Source organism: Haliaeetus leucocephalus, unplaced genomic scaffold (genome assembly GCF_000737465.1).
Source record: "Haliaeetus leucocephalus isolate CR32 unplaced genomic scaffold, Haliaeetus_leucocephalus-4.0 Scaffold92, whole genome shotgun sequence".
In the NCBI taxonomy this organism is placed as follows: domain Eukaryota; kingdom Metazoa; phylum Chordata; class Aves; order Accipitriformes; family Accipitridae; genus Haliaeetus; species Haliaeetus leucocephalus.
The window spans coordinates 1,907,143-1,930,245 of NW_010972528.1; the positions used below are offsets into that span (position 1 = coordinate 1,907,143).

The 23,103-nt window shown below is 57.6% G+C and overlaps 1 protein-coding gene across 2 annotated transcripts in view; it reads left to right on the forward strand.

Annotated features, from left to right (window-relative positions):
* Nucleotides 1–23,094, forward strand: part of VAC14 (Vac14 homolog (S. cerevisiae)) — a 67,187-nt gene extending 44,093 nt beyond the window's left edge. Inside the window, exons 15-20 of one of the 2 annotated variants that reach the window (XR_775418.1) lie at nucleotides 15,276–15,450; nucleotides 16,196–16,314; nucleotides 17,156–17,235; nucleotides 18,850–19,000; nucleotides 20,576–20,826; nucleotides 22,597–23,094. Coding sequence is in view for 1 of the 2 variants with exons in the window: in XM_010584055.1 (XP_010582357.1) it covers nucleotides 15,276–15,450; nucleotides 16,196–16,314; nucleotides 17,156–17,235; nucleotides 18,850–19,000; nucleotides 20,576–20,738 (688 nt within the window). In the remaining variant the exon portion in view is untranslated. Of the gene's footprint in view, nucleotides 1–15,275; nucleotides 15,451–16,195; nucleotides 16,315–17,155; nucleotides 17,236–18,849; nucleotides 19,001–20,575 lie in introns of both variants that reach the window. The other variant, XM_010584055.1, reaches the window with a different exon arrangement.
* The last annotated feature ends 9 nt before the right edge of the window (nucleotides 23,095–23,103 follow it).

The window sequence follows — 23,103 nt, forward strand, 5'->3', positions numbered from 1 at the left end:
GGGGCTTTTTACAGTGACTCATGCCCCAGAAAATCTGGTAAAGCGAAAAAAAAATTACTCTGTCCTTTGTCAAGTCACGTTATAGCTCACACGGGCTAGATACAGGTCTGAAGCCAAAGTGGTGGTTCTGGGAGGGATGAGCCATGCCCTCAGGTACTAGTGATCAACTCTGAAACCTACTGAGGGAGGCTGAAGTGCTGCTGTTAACTACATCTCTGTTGCCTCCTGAAAAAGCAAGATGGGAATAGAGAAGTAAAACTTTTACAGCACTTTTCCAAAAAGATTGATCTCTTGCCGGAGAGACCCAATGAACGTGGGAGCCTCGTGGTGCTATTTTTAGCCGCTTTTCAAATTGAAGCCGTATGCGTGTTCCCACGTTACATCCCTCCCCTGTCCCCAAGCCAGCTCAGCTGTTTTGCGCAGCAGGGTTAGAAACCAGCCTCATGTTTGACTTGGGAGATGCTGGTGATGTTTCATCCTGAGCTGGAAAGCATGAGGGGGATGCTTGAGAGACCAGGACAGTGTGTGCTAAAGTGTGGTCTTCCCCCACTGCTGGCACAAGCCCTTTGCTCCCTTTGTACCCGTCATCTTCCCCTCCCCTTCAGGACCACCGCTGCCCATTTCTACTGCTGGCCAGCCTGGGAGTGGCGAAACAGGGAAGGAAAATAGACCTGTTAAGATTAGGCAATGATTTCCAGCTGAAGGATGCGTGCTCAGGGGAAGGGGAAATGGGGGACAGGGCTTTTGTTGAAGCACAGCGCAACAATTTTCTGTGTCACGTTGCCAGTGGGCAAGTTCGAAGGTCCGTGAGGTCAGGTGGAGGGTCTATGGTAAAAGGTAGTTTATTTTCTAACCCAGCTCAGGCTTGTTCATGCCTGGTTGCTGGCTCCAAAAGGACTTTAGTCTCTCTCCTGATATGTCCTCAGAGTCCTGGAGGCAGAGGTTATGGTAAGTCACGTGCCTGAGGACGGGAGTGTGTTTTGAGCAGGGATCTCTGCAGGAGCCATGGAGGTGTGAAGGTCTCTTGTTCTGTAGGGACGTGTGGTCCCCAACCCATGCAGAGCTGCTCTGGTGCCAGCCTGCTGCTGGGAGATGGGTGGGAGAAGCACCCACAGCCCTCCCTGGCAGAGGTGGGGGCTGTGATGGGTGGTCTCACCATCAGTGACCCTGGTCCCAGGCTGGGTATCTCGAGATGGTTTGCCAGAGAAGACAGACTGGAGCTAAATGGAAACAGAAACTGCCTTTAAAATAACAGGCAAACAGCTCCAAAAGCTTCTGTTGTTCATAAGGAAGAACCCAGATCATTTCTTCTCCCTTGCCTGGGACCACCGGGCTGGGGGATAACCCAGCACTGGCCCATGGTCCATCTGCCAGTGCTGCTGCCGCATCCAAGAGGTGCCCTTGGAGGTGCCCTTCTTGGTCTGCCACTTTCCGCGGTGGGACCCACCATGGCATCACCAGATCAAACCATGGTGTGATGCCTCATCCGTGCCACCACCCAAGGGGACCTCACGGAGGGAGAGCCTACAGCCATGGCACAGCTCACATGCCGGGCTGAGGCCCGGCAGGAGGAGAAGGGAAGGGCAACATCCAGGAAAACGCTCTTCAGGGCTCCTGAAAGCTGCTTAGATGCCTCATGAACGCCTGGGAGAGGGACCCTCTTTGTGAAGGGATGTGCCGAGGGGGCTCCAGTGGTATGAATCACGCAGAGTCCTCCAGAGAAAATCAGGATGGTCGCCTACCCATTGCCATCTCCTGGGGAGAAAAGCCATCTCGCATTTTCCACCCCTCTCCCCTTGAGGAATTGGAGAGGTGGCAAACCTGTTCCCATGGTCTCTTCCAAGGACTTTTTGTGGCTTGGCATCAGTTTTCTGCATCACAGCAGACGGGGGTTTCCTTTGGGGGTTGATCTCTCTCACTGCCACTTGTGACTTTTTTTAGGCTGGAAGCCAGTAAAGTTATTCCACCTTTGAAACTCAGAATTCAAAGCACTGCCTTCTCCTCTCGAGCCAGGCATGATTGCACTCAAAGGTGGCTCCCAAAGGGCTGTCAGAGGCAGGAGCATCACCTGTCACTCAGTTACCTCACCTTGATGAGCAGACCCGAGACCTTCCAGCCTTCTTGCTAATTGGGAGCTATCTGCCCTAGCTGGCATGTGGCCGTCCTGGACTCAGCGGAGCCCTTAAGCAAGAAGCAAATATTCACATTCAGCTGCTGGCCTCCCGACGATGGCTTGGAGCAGCAGAAAAATGCGGAGGAGCTTCCAAAGTATCACATGGCTCCTTGGAGCAGCACGGCCGTCCTCCGGGCAGGAACCCTGTGGAGGAAAAGCTGCTCAGCCGGTCAGGAGGCAGGCAGCGGAGCGACACCGAGGTTTTCAGCCCACACTGAGATTTACGGGCTGGATTTAACACTTGCTTGTTGGTACCAGCGCTATGGGATGGGGGGATTAAGTGAGAGGCTAAGCCCTACCCCATGGACGTCAGTGTTGCAGCTCAGAGCATGGCTTGAGAATAGGGCTGGCTGCCTTAGCAGCTTGGTGCCCTTGGAAGGAGCCATCTTCTCCCTGCCTCGTCCCTCCTCAGGGCCGATTGTGCAACCTCCACGCTGTCCCGGGGTCTGTCTGAGCTCTGGGAGATGGTTTAGCTTGCTAAGCTGAGCCTAGCACCAAAGCAGCTGCCTTTTTGCTGCTCTCTGAGGTGGAGCAGCTCAGGCATTCGTGGCTGATGTACCTTGCCAGGACAGCAAATGAACCCTCGGGGGTACAGGATGTGCTCGAGTGACTGGAGACTTCCCCATGCGTGTTGTGTGCGCATGCTTTGAAGTGAAAGGCTTAACTTTTAAGCCCAGAGAGGCCATTTTCTCGCCGAGCAGTGACACTCTGGGGCACGAGAGGATGCCTGAGTCAGCGCTTTGCTCCCCAGGCAGGGGCCCACACGCAGGGGTTGTCTCAGCTTGTTTTATAGAGCCATTAAATAAATCTCCCCACTGCCTAGCACCTCACAGGGCGTTTTCTGAGGTTAAGTTGCATGGAAGGGGCCCTGGGGCAACTTTTCAGCTACCTCCTGCATGATGCACTGGGCAGGGCTCGGCCATTTGACTGGGGATGGTCCTTGGCTTTTGGGGGGATGCTTGGACCCCGTGGGGGTTGGCTAGGACGGTGGGTTGGTTCTCCATCCGCTCTGGAAGACATAGGCTGGAGCAGATAAGGTTATTTGTCCAATTTATGGCATTAGCTGGGGAGCTGGAAAATCCCCGGTCTCGTGATGGGGCCATAGGTTTATGGCTCCTGCAGACCAGAAAAGTTCACCTGGCTGGAAATCCTGCCTTTCCCTTGAGGTCTCTAAGTCCTGCCGGGATGATGTCAGCAGAGAGCTGGATAGCAAAGAGGGCAGAGCTGGGGACAAACACTGGCACGTTACATTGGGTGCAATTTTTTTTTATGGTGATGGCCTTGGCGTGGGGCTGGGTGGCCGGTCCCCTCTTTTTGGGCAGGGAGGGGACTTTTCTGCCTCTGAGAGAGGCTGGGGCTGACCATGCGATGTCCCTTTCTCCCCCAAAAGTAAGGCAAAAGAAGCAAAGTGGGTTTGAACCTGCTAACTGGGATGGGCAATCAGAGAAGTGGGGGAGCAGAGGGCCAGCATGTCCTGTGGAGCACAGACATCTGATGCTCTTGGCAGGCAGGCAGTGAGGAGCATGTTAAATCACTTTTTGCTCGGCCTGCCTAGCATTCCCAGGGCCATGCTCTCCGTCTGGAGGGGGTGGGAAGGGAAGGGCGGCCCGCCAGCATCCCAGTGAGGAGGGCTCAGGGGAGGAGTGGAATGGGGGTTTAGCCGCAGGCTCGGATAGTGAGGGATATGTTGGGGATGCTGTACAGAGCTGGTGGGTGTCTGCTTTGGTGGTAAGGGGATGCTGAAGCCCCAGGATGCCACCATCCTGCATGATTCACTGTCCCCCTGCCCTATCTTGGCCCTCCCACCCCATCCTTAACCTCATCCTTTCCTCCTGCCTCACTGTCCCACCTCCCAGCCCATCACCCACCCCTCGCCGAGGAAGGCTCAAGAGCTGGGGCTAACCAAAATTTTCCTCTTCTCCCAGGCCTGGGTGCTCTTGAGCTCCCCTGGACGCACACAGTGTGTTGGCCAAACATCTCAATACCTCCCGACAAGCTGGAGACTCCCTGGGCTGGGATGCAGGATCCCCTCCTGCTCCTCCTTCCTTCAGGTGTGCTGATGCCACCATGCCCCCTCCAGCTCCCATCGCCAAACCCATGCCATGAAAATCCCTCTGCCCCACCAGCAAGTGAATCGGGGCTGGGGGGGGGGAAACGCATGTCGCCTCTTTCTCTCTCCTGCCCTCCAGGCCGCCGCATTGCAGAACAAAACCTGCATTTGTTTTTGCGGGAACCGTTCGGCTTGTACTCAGCAAAGTGGGAAGAAAAAAAAAAAAAGAAAAAAAAAAGAAGGAAAAAAGAAATGCAGCCCCTTTGATAAACTGTGATATGAACTCGGGTAAAATCCAAACAGCTGTGAGTGCTACAAGGGAAGCTTCTGTGTTGGGAGGCAGCGAGCCTGCGAAAATACACTGCTCTGCCTGCCAGGATGCTCGCTGGCCGCCTGCCCTTCTGCTTTAATGAACTGTGCACTCTCCATCCCCCTCCTTGTGCCTTGCAGAAAGGAGGAACCAGAGAAAGCTTTTTTTTTTTTTCCTGCCCTTTTGCAAAGCAGAAAGTGGGGCTTCCTCCCACCCAAGCCCCCAGCCAGGCATGGGGTGATGGAGCATCCCCAGGTCTGCGGGCTTCTCCTCACTTATCTCCAGCTCGTTCCTCTGTGCCTACCTTTAATCCCTGCCTGCTCCCCAAAATCTCTTCTCCCCGGCTCTGCCTCCACCCAGCCATGGGAAAGCCCATGGCCAGAGTTCTGGAGTGGTGTTTTAGTGGTGTGGGGACATCCAGGCTCCACTTTTACATGTCTCCCACTGCCCCAGCCAGGCACAGGCTCCTCTTGGGCTTTGATGTGAATTGGGGTGGAAGCCGGCAGCCCCGCTGTACCTTCAAAAACCCTCAGCTCTCAAACTGCCTATTTTACATCATACAACAGGCTTTGCAAGGCCAAAGGAGGACATGCTTAATGAGGTTTTAATTCACCGAGGCTATAGGGCATCATGCTGGGCTCTCCGATACCCTCTGCAGCCCCATGGAGCAGGAGCTGAAGGGGAAAAAAAAAACAATTCCCCCCAGGCTAGAGGTTGGATCTAGGATTGCAATGCACTGGGAGCCATCAGCAGTGTGACCTTCACAATGGAGGAGCCTGGTTGCTCTGCCTAAAGATTATCCCTGCTGGGATAGCAGGAGCTGAGCCAGCTCCTGCCAGCCCCCTCCTGGGGCTGGACCCTCCAGAGAAGGACAGGAGATGCCTCCACTGAGCCATGGGGGCTGGAGGAGCTGGAGAGGGGACCAGCCCCTGGGGATGAGTTTGCTGTCCTACCCGCTGAAGCTGCTCTGGGATCGGCTGTGTTCGGAGCTGCCTGGAAAGATTTGATGGGTTTTTCTGTAGAAAAATGGGAACCACATGTGAGCGGCAGCGCTGGAGTGGGCTGGGACTAATGCAGGTCAGCGAGAGGGTGGAGGGGAGGAAGGGGAAGTGTGCGTAGGGGAGGAAAATCCTCCCAAAATGGCCAAGTTCCTTCAAAGGGCAGGTCCCCAGGGAGGACTATTTGCTCTCTCCCAGCACTTTCCTTGGGATCCCAGCAGGAGCGCTCTGGAAAAGCAAGCTGGGGAAGGGGGGAGCCAGGAAAAGGTGGGCTGGGCAGCGGGAAGAGGAGCCCACAGCTAACGCTTGCTAACCATCGCGTTCCCCGGCGCGGGGCTTCAGCACAAGCAGCTTCCAAGGTGTCTCCCAAATTTTCCATGCCTGGCCGATGGGGTGAGGACCCTCATCGTGGGGAGGCAGCAGTTGTTGCAGGCAAGGGGGGTGGTTTTTGCCAGTAGCTGCTAAATTAACCCGTCTGATCCCATCCATCGGGGCTTGGGGGTTCTGGTGGTATTTCCTTCTCTTGCTCTGCAATGGGACATCTTGGTTTATTCATCTCCGTGGAAGGAAAAGCCAGGACAGGGAGTCTGGGAGAGGCTGAATAATGGCATTTCCCCCCCCATCTCTCTTACAGGGGATCTTGCTCAGGATTATCCCCAAGGCACAGGGCACACTCAGTTAAAAACATCAAGGCAGGGCTGAGTGTTTTGCCTCCTGCTGCTCTCATCAAGGGATTTTTTTCCATTCCTGGCTGCTTTCAAGCATCTCACAGCCCATCACTCTCCGCCAGCGACGGGCACGCAGCCCTCCCTCGTCACGCGCCACCCACCAATTGCAGGCGCAAGCAGCAGGCGGGCGAGGATGCTCCAGCACTTCCCACAATCTCACTTTGCTGCAGGTTGCCATCAAAGGCGGATGCTCGAGGCTGGATGTTGCCCCGGGAAGAGCTCACTCCAGCTGCAGGCTCTGTAGCTCTTGCCAACGGGTCCGGCTGAGCACTCTGCTCCCAGGATGAGATATCCTGGGATAAGATGTCCTGGAATGGGACATCTTCATATCCCCACTGAAAGCGTGGAGCTATGCAAAAGCCACCCTGGTTGGAGCTCTTTTCATTTGGTGCTCCTTCCCTTCGGTGCATGAGCTGCTCTCAGTGCTCAGCTGCACCTGGAGGAGCACCCCTTGTAGCATTGGGTGCTCTTAGGGTGCTGGTACAGCAGGGAGCATCCAGCCGCTCTCCTCTTGCACATCTATGGGCCTTAGAGGATTAGGGGCAGTGAGGCTCCTCAGGTTGCATCTCCCCTTGGGATCCCTCCAGGGATCCCGGCTCCAAAGGCAGGGCAGGTGTCGGGATCCACCCCAAGATGCTGAAAGGCAGTGAGAAGCACTAGGCATGGAGGCAAGCCCATCAGTAAAGCCAAAATAACATATGGGACATCTAAACCACAGCATAAATGCAGGTATTTTTTTAGCTGACACTCTTGCGTCCAGAGCGTGGCTGGGCTTGCTGAGTTACTTGCAGGCACCTCCTTCCCTGAGCTCTAGGATGTGCTCGAGTGTCCCCACTCCTCCTGCTCCTTCTGTCCCTTCTCCCCAAAGCCACACAAGGATTAGCACTGCCTCGAATGTGTCTGTACATGGATTGGAGCCTATCAAGGAAAATACAGCCAGTTTGCTCAAGCAAAGTGAGGCAAAAGTCAGCAGTGGGTCCAAGTTGAGATGTTGGCAGAAGAGATGAGGCAGCTTCATCTCCCACCCTGGGGCATGCTTGCCCGCGAGCTGAGCTGATGAGTCCCCACCTGCTGCCACCTCCTTCCAGTCCTTTTTCTTTCCTTGTGGAAAGCTTCACCCTCAAACATGCAGCATATTCCTGATGTACTCCACCTCCAGCCAGTCCCTCCACTTTCAGAGGTCTGGGGATGCCCAGCCAGACCATCTGCCCCCAAATTTGCCTTCCCTACAGGGGCGATGCAAAGGCTCATCCACCTCTAGGACAGCAGCCTGCTGCATGGCCACACTTTTAGGAGCAAAAGCACTTTTATTTCTTCATCTTAAAGCAAAGCGATGGGGAGGGAAGGGACAGGGGTGAGTGCAGGGACCACAGCTCCCATCTCTCTGCAAGCTGTGCATGCCCCGAACTGGATCAGCCTCTCCCAGCTCCTGTTGTCACAGCTTTGTGCCCGCTCCTTTAACCTATTTTATTTGCAGTGAAGAGAAATTATAGGGGGAGAAATAAGGCGCTTGTCAGTTTTCTTGAAAATTAGGCCACAGCTGTCAGCCTGAAAGGGAAGCGTACGTCTCAAAGGAAGGACCTGCTGCTGCTTTACGCATCTCCCCCCCGCTTCCCAGCCAGCCCCTACCCTTCCCTTGAAAAGAGAGGATGCTTGCCTGAAAACATCACTGCCCAGTGTAAGTCCCGCTCTGGGGTCAGGTTCTGGAGGGCTTGGTTGAACGTGAGTCATTCCCCTCAGCTGGGGAGGTAGGCTGGAGCCAGGGTTTCTGCTCTTACAGCCAGAGTTTCAGCCCTGCCAGGCACATGCTGTAACGCTGCTGCCTGTGCCTCCTGCCTGGGGCTTGAAGCCCCAGGAGCCCAGGGTGAGACTTGCATTTGTTGTCCATTTTGCCATTGAGTCATCGGCAGGTTTGAAAGTTGGAGAAGAAACGCCTCAGGGCATTATTTTTTGCTTTCCTGCAAGGTTCAGAGGGGGAGAGCTGCCTGTTTTCCTGGTAAGCCTCCTGTAGATGCTCAGATGTTCCTGCAGCATCTTGTAAGCTTTGCAGGTCATCAGTGACTGCACATTTGCGGGCAGGATAGCTTTATCCATCGGTCACCGTAAGCTTTCCTCAAGGAAACTTGTGGGACACTAACTTGGGCAGCTGGAATCTGGTTCTGGATGTGGGCTTCCCCTTGGAGGAGTTATCACATTCATCTGTGTTATGTGTAAGAGTTGGGCAATGCCTTGGGCTGAGTGGACCATAGAGTTTCCAAATTTAGTTACCTTGTAGCTTCTCGCCCAGCCCAGAGGATATTAGCGGTTGATCATCTTCTATGCTGAAGATGATCAGAGGAAGACACTGAAGAAGAAGTTTGAAGAAACTTCTTCTGAAGAAATTCTTCCTTCTCCTTGGTACAGTCCTGTTTCCCCCTCCTGTTTGGTATGGAGCTGTGGGTATTTCACTGATGATGTAAGTGCCCAGAGGTGCTGGATATCTGCTTTATAAACTGAAGGTGACTTCTTTGAAGGGTGCTGTTCTCCAGGCAGCCAATGTCCAAGGTGGGAACAAGGCTGGGTTCATCATGAGTCAAGGTGGACGTGCCCAGGTGACTCACAGCTTTGGTAGGCAGGTTGGCAGTGGGGAAGCCATCCTGCCAGCTGTGACAGGGACCTCCCATTGGTCCAGTGTCCGAGGAGAGCATCACGAGGAGCAGAAGCTGAGGGCTGAGGCTCTGCAGGACCAAGATGCTGTTTCGCCAGCTGAAGCTGGTCTGAAATACTAATGTACATTTGTGCTGCAAGAAAGGAGGCACTGTGCTCCTCTCGGGGATTGCCCTGGGTTGCTCTGGGCGTTCCTGGGGATCCCTGGGGAGCGCCTTACAGCTGAGACAGCCCCAGCTCAGCGCTGAGCTGGCATCACGGCTCCTTCAGCAGTTGTCATGCTGACAGCTTCTGCCGAGCAGACGCTTCGTGGGAGGGTTTTCTTGTTTGCAGTGAAACACTCTGCACCTTTCCCTTTTCAAGTGAAGGCATCACATCTCCAGCTTCCCGAGATCCATACGTCTCCTCCCCAGATCTGCACATCTCTGGTCCCTGGCTTTCACTGAGTCTTCCGGGAGAACCTGATAACAACCACGAGAAACTGGGGCTGGTGAGGTTAAAAAGAAAGTTCAGGCTTTGTTGCACATTAAACTAGGTCTCCCCCAAATGCCCTCGCCCATCCTGCTGATGGGCTCCCTTTGATCCGATGCTCCTGTTCCTGGCTGACCTGATGTCTCAAAGAGCAGGACCTGAGCATCAGGACATCAAGAAGAGTCTAAAAGCCACGTGAAGAAGGAGGCATTAGTCCTGGTTTTGCTCACGTTGTCTTCCTGGCTCAAGCAGGCTCTTTGCTTACCTGGGGCGAGTCATGACGGCTCCTGGCTCCAGAGCTGACCTTCCCAAGGACTTGTCCGTGCTCTCCAGGGCTTTCTTTGGCCGGGTTGTACTTTACAGCTTCCCATGCCCAGCAAATGCTGATGCTCTGCCATGTATCTTGCTCCATCTCAGTGCCTGCAAGCCCATCCCCAGGAGACAGACCCCACTGGGTCCTCTCTGTCTCTTGACAAGGTCCTGAGCTCGTTCAGGAAACCTGCCGGCGAAGGCATGCTTTGAGATGGGAACAGATGGCTGGGAGAGAGGAGATGGAGCAGGCAGAGGGTTCCTCTCCTCCCCAGCCCTGCCTCGTGCAGAAGGAGCCCCACTGCTCCTAACCTTCCCAAACCCTTCACAATCCCTTACATTAAACGCTATGAATTTTGAAAGCGGGAGCTGCCGGGGTTGCCATGGTTTCCCTTGCCCGGAGGAGCAGCTCCGGAGCCTGGATTCAGCAATGGGCAGGAGAAAAATGGAGGACTGGGATTTTCTTCACCGCTGTGGTGGGGAAAGACAGGGGGAAGGCATCCTTCTGCCTTCCCCGCTTTCTTCTCCCTCTCCCTTTCCCGTCCTAATTTTATCTGTGCTTCCTCTGCACATTCCTAACAGATCCTTGCTGCTGGGCTGGGGATGCTGCTTTTCCTGGCAGGAGGATTTCAGGGGGACAGGGCTGGGCTGGGCATCGCAGGGGCTGCAGGTCCCCCCAGGCAGTCGGATCGAGCCAGGGCATCTCACGGGGAACCTGGCACAGGGAGGAAGGGTGGCAGAAAGCCTTGGGGAGGAGAGAGGAAGGGAGTGGAGGAAGAGGAGGTGGGGAGGAAGGACGGAGGGGCTCTGCCCTCCTCACAGCCGCACGAGAGGCGGTGGTCTGGCCCTGCAAGCTGAAAAGCAGGGCAGAGCCCCTCGGACCATCACTCCCCCCAACCTCGGCTGGCTCCTTCCCCAACTCAGGCTCTGTCCCAGTTGCTGGAAGTGGAACGAGACACAATCCTCTCCCTGCTGGGGCCCCGTGTATGCCCAGAGCTAATAAAGCAAATCACTGGTGCTTAATGAAGAAGCACCTGTTTAATTGAACACAGCAGGACGGTGCTGAGCATGGCCAGGCGACAGGAGGGGGGCCAGCAGCTCTCCCTGCCATGGCTCCCTGCAGGTCCCAGTGGAGAGGACGGTGTCTCCATCTGCAGCGGGACTGGATTTCATCTGTGTTGTTTTTCTTTTTTAATTTTATGGAAAAGCAAACTCTCACCCCCTTCAAGCAAGCATCAGGCTGCCCCAACCCTCCACCACTCCATTCCTGTGTGGTGGCTCGGGGCAGGGGACGGGGCTGAAGCAGTTAAAGGGGTGAGCGGGTGGGATGGGAGCTGCGACAGCTCCCTGAAACGATGATGTTTAGATTAGCTGGGTTTCCAGGCATCGAGCTGTCAAAGCAAGAGGGCTGGGAGGGATGCCGGGGCTTGCCCTTAATTGGAGATGTGGCTCTGAAGCTGCCCCATTGCTCTGACGTCCCCTGGGCTCCGGCACACGGCCCCGCAGCAGCTCCCTGCCCTGGGGCTTTCGGCTTGCCCCCATACATGGCTACCCCATCCCGCCCCACCGATCGTTAGCGTGATGGGAATTCGTCACGATTGACATCGCTGTGCTGGCGACTCGGTGACCGCTGAATCGGGGGGGCTGTGGTGCTTAATGGGGTGCAGCCAGGGTGCAGCTCGGGGATGCGAGGGGACCCTGGGGTGGCACAGCGATGCAAAGCTCGTGGTGACCTCCATAGCTCTTCCCTTGGCCAGCATTGTCTCGCCAAGGGGTCCTTTAGGCTAGGGGAAGGGCAGGGTCCTGTCCTCGTGGCAGGGGCTGGAGGTGACCCACTGGGTCCCTTGGGAGCCCCGCTGCGGCTCAGCCCCATCTGAGGCAATGGGCAGGGAGGGGGTGTCCCCCATCGCCACACTGCAGGCAGGCGCTGCCTCCCATCTGCCCGCAGCCACGTTCCTTGGCTCCATTGGAAAGGCTTGAATAACCCTATTAATTTAAGGAGTTAAATTTTAATGGCCTAAATACCGCACTTCATTATCACGGCGGTGTGCCTGCACCAACGGCTGCCTAACGGTGCGGTGATGCTCTGCGGCTGCTGCCTCCCCAGGGATGCTTCTTCCCCTCCTCTGCCACGCCGGGAGCTCCCTGGGGACTTGCTGGGTCCCTGTGGGCAAGGGAACGGGCAAGGGGATGCATGTGTCACCCGTGGAGATACAGGGAGAGTCCCGGGGAGAGGCGTCTCCCTGGGATGATGCTTTAGGGGGGATTAGCTGGTTCCTTCCATCGTCGCATCAAAGTGTGGGCAGGTGGATGGATGGGTGAGCCACAGCCAGCCCTGTTAGTAACTGGGGTTTGAAGTCTTACAGCTGGGGTGTATATATTTATATTTATGGGGTGTATATATTTGTAAGCTATATATATATTTAAGGGGTGTGTATATATATATACATATTTATAGGATGTATATATCTGGGGGAGATACATATTTATGGGGTGTGTATGTCTGGGGTACATATAAGGGGTATGGCTCCCGCTCACTGTCCCCTCTGCCCCGTCCCCTGCCACAGCCGTCCCTCCAGCATCTCGGCTGCTGCCTGCTTAGTCTGAAGCCACCTGTCCCCTGTACAGCCCCATCCCCTGCCTCCTCCCAGCCAGCCTCGCGTTCCCCTCATGCCATTGAAGCCTCCCAGGGGATCGGCTCTGGGGGACCCCCTCCCATCCCACCGGCAGCCGCCCAGCGCTGTCGGTTGGGCTCAGCTGCTGGCTGCTGTCACCGAGGCCAGCAGCTGCGTGGTCAGCCAGTTGTCCCCTCCTTTGGGGACCACTTTTGGGATGTGCTGACCAAGGGGCTTCGGGGGGGAGGGTGTAGTTTGGGGGTCTCTGGTTGCATCAGGGGAGGCTGCTGAGCACTGGCAAACTCATTCTGCTGGTGGTTCCCAGAGAGCCTGGGGGCAGCTGGAGGGGATGGTGCTCAGGTGGGGCAGGATCCACGGGGGGGGTGACACAGCTTCGAAGAGGGGGCCACAGACTCTGCACGGCTGCTCCTTTAACACCCCAATGGTTTCCAGTTTTCCAGTGCCACTGAAAGGAGGGGGAAAAAACCCAACCCTTCCCCGCTAATCTAAACCAGGCCTGAAATTAGAAAGCGGCTCGCGTTCAGCCCCCTGCTCGCTGGGAGCGCGGCATTAGCCAGCCAAATGTCAGAGCTCCTATTTATGGAAAGCAAGAGCCCTCCTTTTCCATTGAGGAGCAGCAGAGGGGGGGACCCAACCAGCATCCTTGCCACGGGTGGACGAGGGCAGCTTCGGAGGTCACTGAATTGCCCTCAGTGCTCGCCGGTGCTGGTTTTGATTTGGCTGAGCTTGTTTGAGCTCTTTTCTTAGCCTTTCTGCCTGGAAGGTGTAAAACACCGGCTCCCCGCCAGCCACGAGCAGAAGAGCTAGTCTCTGGCTGTACCAGCATACCAGGCACTTTGCAATTGGGGGTAAAACTATCCCAGTGTTTGTCCCTGGAGGACCCGTCCTCTCTTTGGGCACAGTAAATCATCCCGCTTCATAGTCCTGAGTGCCCAGCACGGCTGCTGGAAGAAGCTTGGCAAGGATGGGGCATCCAGTTATCCCGTCTTACTGGAGAAGCGTAGGATGGAGCCAGCTCACTCCTGGGCTGGGCTTGGACCTGCCCAGGCTGGGCTTCCTTTGCCACAGCTGGTGATGACTGGATCCTGCCTGCAATGCTGAGCTATTGATTTGCTTTTGGCTCCATCAGGCTGGACTAAAAACCTCTGCCTTCCCCTTCCCTCCCTCGATGCTTCACTTTCCCATCGCTTTCCCTCCTCCAGCCAGCCTGCGTCCAAGCGGGGAAGCGTTTTCATCCCCATGAATGCAGCCAGTTACGTAAGAATAATTGGGATAAATGAGCTTATTTATCACGGCCCATTCCATTTTAACTGGGTCCAGGGTGATTGCTGGGTTGGGTTACGTAAAAGCCCGCACAGAGCATCTCATTGTCTGGCGGCGGCCACGCGGGATGCGGGAACTGCCGATGGAGAGGAGCTGGGGCTGGGCGAAGAGGGGTGGGTTGCTTGGCAGGATGAGGAGGTAGGAGGAAGGTGAGGGGTTTCTTCCTCCATGTGTTGAGGAGGCAAAATCCGTTTCTTCATTCCCCGTCTGCCTCCTGTGTCCCTAACCACCAGGCTTTAGGGTATGGTCTTTGGTATCTTCCTATAGCCATATAGTCTTCCATCAGTCCTTTCCTGCAGGGACAGGGGCTGGAAACTCACCTCCTTCCTCTTCCTCACCCCAGGAAGTGAAAACGTGACTGGGGCGGAGGGGGAGTTTAGGTGTGCCTCCCACCTCCCAGCCAAACTGAGCAACTAGCAAATGCCTCCCACCCAGCCACCAAAGCAGGTCCTGCTTGTTTTGCCTCCTAAACCCTTCTGAGATGCCTCCAGGGGGGGATTCGGTTGCCAGCTGAGATTATCTGGTGGGGAATGGTGCTTGGTAGGAGTTGGGGAAACCAGAGGAGCTCTGGGGGATGGCAGCATCTCCCCCAGTGCTGAGGTTCCCCATCAGCCCGTGGCGGAGATATGGGGACCCGGGGAGCATCCCAGTTTCAGGAGAAGCTGGGTGGGCTCCCCCAGGTCTCCCTGATACAGGCACCGTAGAGCTGAGCTGGTGCTGGGCAGCGTTTCAGGTGGCCTCAGACAAACCGCCCAAGAAGGCAGGAGCCTGGAGAAAAACAGGAAATCCCCAAATCCAAACAAACACAGAAGAAAAAAATCTGGTTTTTGGTCTCTGGTCTAAAATGTTGAAAACCTTGAGAATGCCCGAAGGTTTGTTAAGCAGAACATTCCTGCTGTGACCCGATGGGCCTAGCTAGGCATATCAGAATGGGCCGTGGCGCTGGCTATGCCATGTTTTGGGGAGAGTGCTACCGGTGGGTTGTCCAGTGGAGCAGAGGCATCTTCCAGCTTCACCGGCCAGAGCTCCAATCCTCTTTGGCACCGGATTTCCTGGGAGCTGGAGTGTGGAGGAGTTCAAAGAGCAACGGGGCAGGTTACTGGAGGAAAGGAGGGTTGTAGAGGAAAGGCAGCCTCTGTCTCCAGGACTCCTGACTTGCACAGTGCTGGGAGGGAGTGGTTTGTCCTGGTGGCCTACCAGTTCACTGGTGCTGGGGGATACTGGTCTAACCGAGTCATCACGTGCTATCTGTAACCACACTGCTGCACGCTCCCTGCAGTTGTCAGGGTGGAAAGCAAGGCTGAAACCTCTCGAGGAAAGTCACTGGAAGGCTTGAGGTGGTGAGTGCTGGTGAGGTCCCAGATCAGCACGACTGGGGATGTGTCTTAGCTCAGCTGGTTTTTTTGGCCTTGCCCTGGTGTGAATAGCTGCACCCTCCAAATGCAGGGCCTGGTATTGCCCCACAGCATCTCCCTTCTGGTGTCACCGTACTCACCCAACCTCTGGTGCACCCGTATCTGTCACCCTGGTCCTCTCTGTAGGAAGGGGGTGACGTGCAGGCTCAGGTCAGGGTCTCGGCTGCGCTCATTAACCATCCTTCTGCTCCGGTTTCTCTCCTCTGTGATATGCAGGCAGCTTTGTCTACTTCTGAATGCAGAAAACATCTTCCACTCCATGGCAGACATACTGCTTCGGGAAGAGGACCTCAAGTTCGCCTCTACCATGGTGCACACCTTGAACACCATCCTGCTGACATCCTCCGAGCTTTTCCAGCTGAGGAACCAACTCAAGGACCTGAAGACCCCGGTATGGGCAGCAGGAGCAGGCTCAGCTGCTGGGGGACATAATGGGGGTGGGGAGGACCTGACAGCCACCTGGGGACATGTCTTGCTGCTCGGTCCCCACCTGGCAGGTCCCAGGGCTGGAGCTGGGGCGCCCAGGGCGGCCCCTTTGTTCCTCCACTCTTGAGGAGTTGAGGGGGGCTTGGAGGACATGCCCAACTCTTGCTTTTCTGCCCCGGGATGGGAATTGACTCCCCGAGCCTTTGAGCAGCTGCCATCTCCCACCTTCCACCCGGACACGGGACAGGGGACAGGGGACAGCGAGAGCAGAGCCCCCCGGTCCCTCAGCTGTCCCCGCCTGGAACGTGCCCGTGGGATTTGCCAAGCAGCTGCCACCAGTACCAGCGACATCCAAGCAAGGCGGGGAGAGGGAGGAACGCTTCTTCTCCTCCTCATGCTGAAGGCCAGCAATGCAGTGGTATCCCCTTGGGTGGGACAGCAGCTGTCCTCCAGCCCCTTGTCCTGCAGTGGATGCAGCATCCCTGAGGGCCACCCCATCATGCTGCCACCCCAAAGCCCACCTGGTCTCCATCTCCGAAGGCTGGTGGGCTCATGCCAGTGCCAGGCGGACTTGGTGGGTCCAGAAACGTCCCTTCGTGTCTCGGTGGCACTTGCCAGCCTGACGGGTTGCTGTCGGGGACCGGGGGCTCTCTGTGCCATGTCCTTGGTCCCGCAGGTGACCCGACCCCAATGGCTCACTCTTTCCCCAGGAAAGCCGTAACCTCTTCTGCTGCCTGTACCGGTCCTGGTGTCATAACCCAGTGACAACCGTGTCCCTCTGCTTCCTTACCCAGAACTACAAGCATGCATACGACCTCATCCAGAAATTGTATCCTTTGAGGGTTTTCTGCGAGGCCAATGCCCGGGCTGGTCCCTCTGTGAGCACAAAGGTCACCCTGCGGGCCAGCCCAGCCTCCTGCCCACAGCCCATCATTACCGGGGCGGCGTCCCCACAATGGGAGGGCAGGGTGGCCAGTGCTGGGCGCGCGCCAGCTCCCTTCCCCTTGTGTCGTCCTTATTTTTTGTGGTGTAAAAAGAGGAAAGCATGTGCTGGCTGAGCCCTGACCTTCTCCTGCCCGGGAGGGGAGGCTCCTCAGCATCCTCTTCCTCCCAGGAAGATGAAGGCTTTGGCCTCCTGGCCTGATGAGGAGCGGGCAGCACTTGGCACAGTGTGGTTCCCGGTGAGCTCACCATCTGCCTGCAGCAGAATGATTACTTTCATGTGCCGGCAAACCCCAAGCCTCCCTGAGTAGCTTTCCATACGAGAAAGCTTAATAACGCGCTCCGGTTCCCTTCCTGGTGCGCGCCGGCATTTCTCCTGGGGGATGGGAGTGCTCAGCATCGCTTCCATGCCATCCCCGTGGGCCAGGGGGGTAAAAGCAAGCACCCTCCCTTGCACCATCTTCCTGCCTGCTCTCTAGCTAGGCAAGCTGCTGGCTTTTTGGGCAGCCTGCCTTTTCCCCCATCCCTGCCTGCTTGTCCTGTTTCCTGTCATCATCCCTTGGCCGCCCTGCAGACCTTTCAGCCCTGCCTGCTCACTTCCCGCAGGAGCTGGGGATGCAGGCATAGTTTGGCAGAGCCACGGTCTACTCCAGGCATCACCCGGGCAAGCCGTCTGCTGCTGCTGGGCCACCCTTTTCCAAAGTAACATCCTTAACGGCCACATCCAGCGGGGATCTGGAGGTCACCGTGGATTTCCTCACCGAGGTGGACAAGCTGGTGCAGCTCATCGAGTGCCCCATATTCACATGTAAGGAGAAAACCCTGCGTGGGGAAGGGGCGACGTGCGGTGCTCCCCCACCCCAGGCTGGTCCCCCTCCCCACTCCTTCATTGCAAGCGGCAGCCGCCGCATGAATAAATAGAGCAGAAGTTATGAGACTTCTTGCCGGGAGGTTTGCCCAGCACTGGAGCTGCCCGCTGGGAACGGGTGCGCTGGCAGCACCAGGGACAGCTTGCCCCCCAGATATAGGTTAAGGGAGCGAGCGAAGTTGGCACGAAACAAAGGGATGGGGGAATGATGGGGGGGCAGGGTGCGGGTAGGGTGTCAGATGAGGGGAGCCATGTATGCCGCCCTTGGATGCACGGGGTGGCATCGTGGGTGCTGCTGGGACCCTTAGCAAGAAAAAAGGTGTTTTTTTCTGGAAATGGAGAATTAAGCCCTAAAAAAACAGAGTGGCTACTCTATCCAGATCTGGCCTCCCAGCCCCAGCAGTGTGGGTCCCCCCCAGTTGGGTAACGCAGCCAGGGCCTGGCCAGGGGCTCGGGAACATGGCAGTGGGAGCCAGGCTGGTGGTGGTGGGGCAGAACGTGGCAGGGTGACCTGTGGCTGTGGGGGATTTCTCGGGATGGCATTTGGTTGCCCCTGGGCTCCTTCTCCCTGGAGGTGGAGCTGGGCATTGAGGGTGTTGGGAAATGTCCTGGAAAGGACTTTGAGGGGGGGGACCTATATAGGTCCAGGGCTGGAGAATATCTGGGGGGAAGAGGGTTAGAGCAGCTGGGCAATGGAGATGTGGGCTGTCCCTCAGTCACACTGCCTCCCATGGAACCCTGTGCTTCATCCCGAGGATGACTTTCCCACTGTGTGAGGCAGCCACGTGTCTGTTGTTGTTTTCCACAGCCCCAAATTATTCCTTGAGGGTTCCCCACTGGGCTCGCCTTAATCTCTGAGTCTCGGGGTAGGGGACAGACATGTCCCCCATCGAGCAGCATCCCTGGCCATGGCTCCCTTCACTGGGAGACACCAGAGGTGCTAGTGGCAAGCAGGAGGTGAGATGCTGGGGCAGGGACCTCTTTCCCCATCCCCTGGGCTGCCCCAGGAGGGACCTCAGTTGTCTGTAGGGCTCCAGAAGACCCTTCCAGCCACGAGCACCATGAGGGATGGAGCAGGAGGGTGGTTTCCCCTCTGCTGAGCAACGCCAAGGCCCAACACCATCAGGGCTGAGCAGAGAGGATCCCTTCCGCACCAGAGGGTCCCCAGGATGGTGTCACCCAGCCTTCCTGACATGTAATACCTCAGGGTGGGTATTTCTGCTAATTCTGCAGAAGCTGAGGAGCAATCTCATGTTGCACATGTGTCCTCAGGCAGACAGCATGGATGGACTCAGGGATGAGCAGTAGCAGGGATGGGAGACTGGGGAGCCGCTGTCCCCTTCTCTAGCTGGCAGCTGGGGGCTGTGGCAAGGAGAGGGGCTTCTGGCCTGTGAGGGACACAAAGAAGGATGAGTTAATGGAAGGGGAGAGGCTGCTGGTGCCATGTGGGTGCTGGTGCCAGCCTCCCCAGGACCATCAGAGGGGTTGGGAGGAACCTGCTGGAGGTGAAATGCATTTTACTCGCCTCCCCATCCTCTTGCTCTCCTCTTCCAGACCTTCGCCTGCAGCTGCTGGATGTGAAGAACAACCCCTACCTGATCAAGGCTCTCTATGGCCTGCTGATGCTGCTGCCCCAGAGCAGTGCCTTCCAGCTCCTCTCCCACCGCCTCCAGTGCGTGCCCAACCCTGAGCTCATGCAGACTGCGTAAGTGCTGTGGGGACGGACCCCGACATCATCCTCCCCGGGCCATGGCTGAGCATCCCCGTGATCCCAGACTCAGCCCCATGCTCTGCCTTTCATCCCCCAGCTCCTTTGCGGCCACGGCTGCTCCTTGCCCCGTGGCCGAGAGCGTTGGCTTGGGGGGGGGTGGTTGTGTCTATATTTGGTAACCCTGGGAGGGCTGTGCCTCATCCACAGGCATTTGGCATCCGGGATGGAAAATTTCACTTGTGGGGTCGCTATGGAAACGAGCAGAGCTGGGAAGGAGGTTTATGGAGAAAGACTCCGGCAGCCGGGGGGTGCTCCCAAAGCATCTCCCCTGCAGCCCAGACAGCCTTCACGGCACCCAAAAGGACCCTGACACCCGTGCACGCCTGGGGCTAGCTGCTGCATCCCTACCCCTGGCCTTCGGGGAGCCATGAGCAGTGATGTCCAAGGGCAGCATCTCCCTGGGGACCAGCCGAAATCCTCGTGCTCCCAGCCCAGGGGTACCGCTCATTAAAACACCGGTGGTGGGATTTGCTCTCCAGCCCTCAGCTAATGAGCTGGGGCGGGCGTTGATGATAAAGCTGGGTCTGCCTCTGCAAAGCCCTGGGAACAAAAAGAAGAGCTCCCAAGATGGGCAGGTTTCTGAATTAACCCCCCACTGCCACCACTCCTTGGCTTTTAACTGCTCCCCTGGGCTGGCTTTTATCCCTCCTGGCCTCCGGCGCTGAGCTCGTATCCACAACCCGGCACTGATTTTAATTGGGGGGGTGGAGGCGGGGGCTGCACGTGCTTCTCCCCTCCTTTTTTCCCCCCTTCTAACCCCGGCAGCGGGTTTTTTTCAAGCAACCGGAGCTGTCAGACGGCCTGAGCATCTGATTAACTCTGACCTACATTCCTTCAAACACCGAAGCTGGCTTTCATAACAGGCCAGCCCCAGCTGCCCCCTCCCTGGGGGGACGCCGGGGCCTTGAGAGCCGCCTGCTATCCTTCTGTGGGCTCCCCCCTGTCACCCGATGGACATCCCATGGCTGGTGTGTCCCCTCCACCTTACATGGGGACAGCTCTGGGGGATGAAAACTAAAAGCCCCATTTGTGGGCTCCCCAGGGCTCCACCTGTGGGTGCTCATCCGCTGGAGCTGTCCCCACCGCCACCAGCCCTCCTCTGTGCCATAGCACATGGATATTTTTTGCTTGCTCGTAAAACCAGGCAGGGAAACCAAGGCACATGGTGCTGGCATCCTTTCTGGCCAGTCTTGCTGCTTTTGGCTGGAATGGCTTGGGACGGGGGGGAGTATCCATGCTGCAGGGATTAAACCGCCCCTCCGGGGGCCAGGGTGCTGAGGAAAATGTCCCTTGTCCCTTCTCTCTTGTCCCAGGACTTCTTGGGCTCCATCTCATGCCTCTGGGGGAGGGAAATGGGTCTTTGGGGGTGTTTCATGGGGCACCAGCATCACTAGGATGTGCTGGGCTCAGCTTCTTCAGGACAAGCACTTGGTGCTGCCTGTGATGGATGCCCTGGGTACAGCCATCTCCTGCCCCTTCCTGCCCTCACTCTCTGCTCCCTCCCTGCAGGGACAGCACCAAACCGAGCGCCAGCTTCAAGAGGGCATCAGCCTCCAACATCGACTACACGGAACTGCTGCAACACTTTGAGAAGGTCCAAAACAAGCACCTGGAAGCACGACACCAGCGAGCCGGGCGGGCAGAGCAGCTGGACCGGCGGGTGGTCCTCTGAGCATCCCCGTGGCAGCCACGGGTGCGCACGGTTGCTGGGGCAGGGACCAGGGGACGGGGACACCGGTTGCTGGCCGCCGGCAGATCTGGTGGGTTTAATGGCAGAGGGAGATGGGCGAGCGCTCGGCGCAGGGCTGGTTTTTCTCCCCGCTGTGCTTGTGGATGGTGGGGGACCCCCAGGCTGTGCCAGCTTCTCCCATGGGCGATGTGGGGACGTGGGGAAGGGTTGCAGGAGGAGAGGGCCAGGGGAAAGCACCTTGTCTTCTCTTGCAATAGGGCAAGGAAACTCCCCTTTGCTTTGCTAATGCCTTCCCCGTGACTGTCAGCTGAGCGCCCAGCCTCCTGCCAGCAAGACCGGAGGGGAAGGGAAGACGGGAGCAACCCCTGGCCTCCCGCCCTGGAAAACAAGCACGCGGGGCCGCTGGCCGCCTCCCGCCACCCCGACTTCCACCCTCTGGCTCCAAGGCTATGCTGGAGGTTGCCTGCAGCATCTCACCCAGGGACTCACACTCTTGTGCGTGGCACTCAGCCCCCTCCCCGCATCCACACCCCCCCCCCGAGCCCCCAGCTCTTGGCATGGATGGCAGCACAGCCTTAACTCCCAGCCGGCACAGGGGGGCACGGGGGGCAGCGGAGACCCCCATCACATCCAGCCCCGGACTCAATTCTTTGTTCCTAACTTAAGCTCCCCACGATAAAATAAACGAGCGATGCAGAGCAGCCCATTCCTCGTAGCTGGGCTCCCCATCATGGATCCAGTCCCAAGGGGGGGCCAAAAAAAGGGCAAGAGCAGGGGTTGGCATGGAGCATCTTGCTCGACCCTGAGACCTGGGCTGGCCCAGCCCTGCCACGTTGGCTTGCCAGTGAGCAGGGCTTCTCCTGCTGCTCCTCTTCCCAGCAGGAAAAAAAACCACCGCCGAAATTCTTCCAGGCCATGGTCACGAAACCACAGTGCGGTGACAGGCATTTTCCTGGCCCTGAGCAGCCATCAGCACTGCCTTCGCCCCGTCTCACAGCACTGAGGGACCATCACCGCCAGCACGTGCCGGGCTGCTGCAGTTGGGGGGGGGGGGGCACCGTTGCATCCCTGACGTGTTTCAGGCCCTCACCTGATGCTGGGGAAAGGGGGGTTGGAGGAATTTGTGGAGTTTTTATGGCTCTTGGCCTGTTTACAGCGGAGCCGGGCTCTGGCTGTGGGTTCCCTGAACAGCCCCGCACCGATGCTGCTTTGGCCGGGATAAAGACATTCCTGTCATTCCCAGGAAAGGGCTTTCCAAACCCAGTCACGGTGGGTTAATTTTAACAGCCAACCCTTCAGGATGGGCGAACCATGGCTTCCCAAGCCTGCCGACCGCTCAGGGTGCCAGGGGCGTCTCTGCTGCCTGTCCCCAACCACTGCCGGGTTATTGCCGGCATGTGCTGGGGCTGCTGCTGGCCCCGGAGCTCTGCCCATGGCTCCTGCCGGGCTCCCCGCCGCTGAGTGGCCTCTTTCCACACCGAGGGACAGGGTTTATAGGGAGAAATTCCAGCCGGTTGCCGGAGCGCCGAGCCGTAATCATTTCCTTATGGGTGGCTCTTGACCAGCGCCGGCCAGAGCAGAGCAGTGCCGCTGGGGCATCACCGGCGGGGGATCAGGGCTGCTTTTCTGGCAGGAGGGGGAATAGGCGGCTCAGGCTGAGCCCTGAGCCCCAGCTGAGCATCATTTCACCATGAGGTGCAGCGAGGTCTGTCGGGACTCAGCCCAGCACCCTCAGATCCTGGGAGGCTGGGGATGGGGCCTCGGGATAGCTACTGAGAAGGGCTTGTCTGCTGGCAGGCCGCACATTTCCCACGGCTCTCTGGTAATCGAGTGCCTTAAGATGTTTCAGAGCTGCTGTATAATCGCCCCAGAGGGTGTTAAACTTCAGCCTGCATCAAGGTGCTTGCCCGCAGCACACGTAGGCATGCGCCTTCCCCAGGTAAGGAAGGCAGTGGGGGTCAAACAGCCCTTGGCGAGGCTAAAGGGAGCCCTGGCCTGGAGGCAGCATCCCCCACATGCATCTCCAGGGATCTGGGGCTGCCCCCGAGCATCCCGTAGCGGTCCCGATGCTTACCCCAGGCCCAGCATCCCCGAGCGCAACCCGAGGCTCTCCCGATCCCCACCCAACACCCCAAGAGCATCTCCTGCCCTGTGAGCAAACCCGGGGGCCGCACCCCAGTCCCAGCATTCCCGACCATCCCTCGGGGCTCCCTTCCCTGCAGCCCTGGGGCTCCCGGAGCTGCTCCCCCCCCCCCCCTGCAGCAGCTCCCAGCGCATCCCCGAGCGCCACCGGGCCTGGCCCCGGGTGCCCGCTGCCGCCCCCCGAGCATCCCTCGGGCTTCCCCCT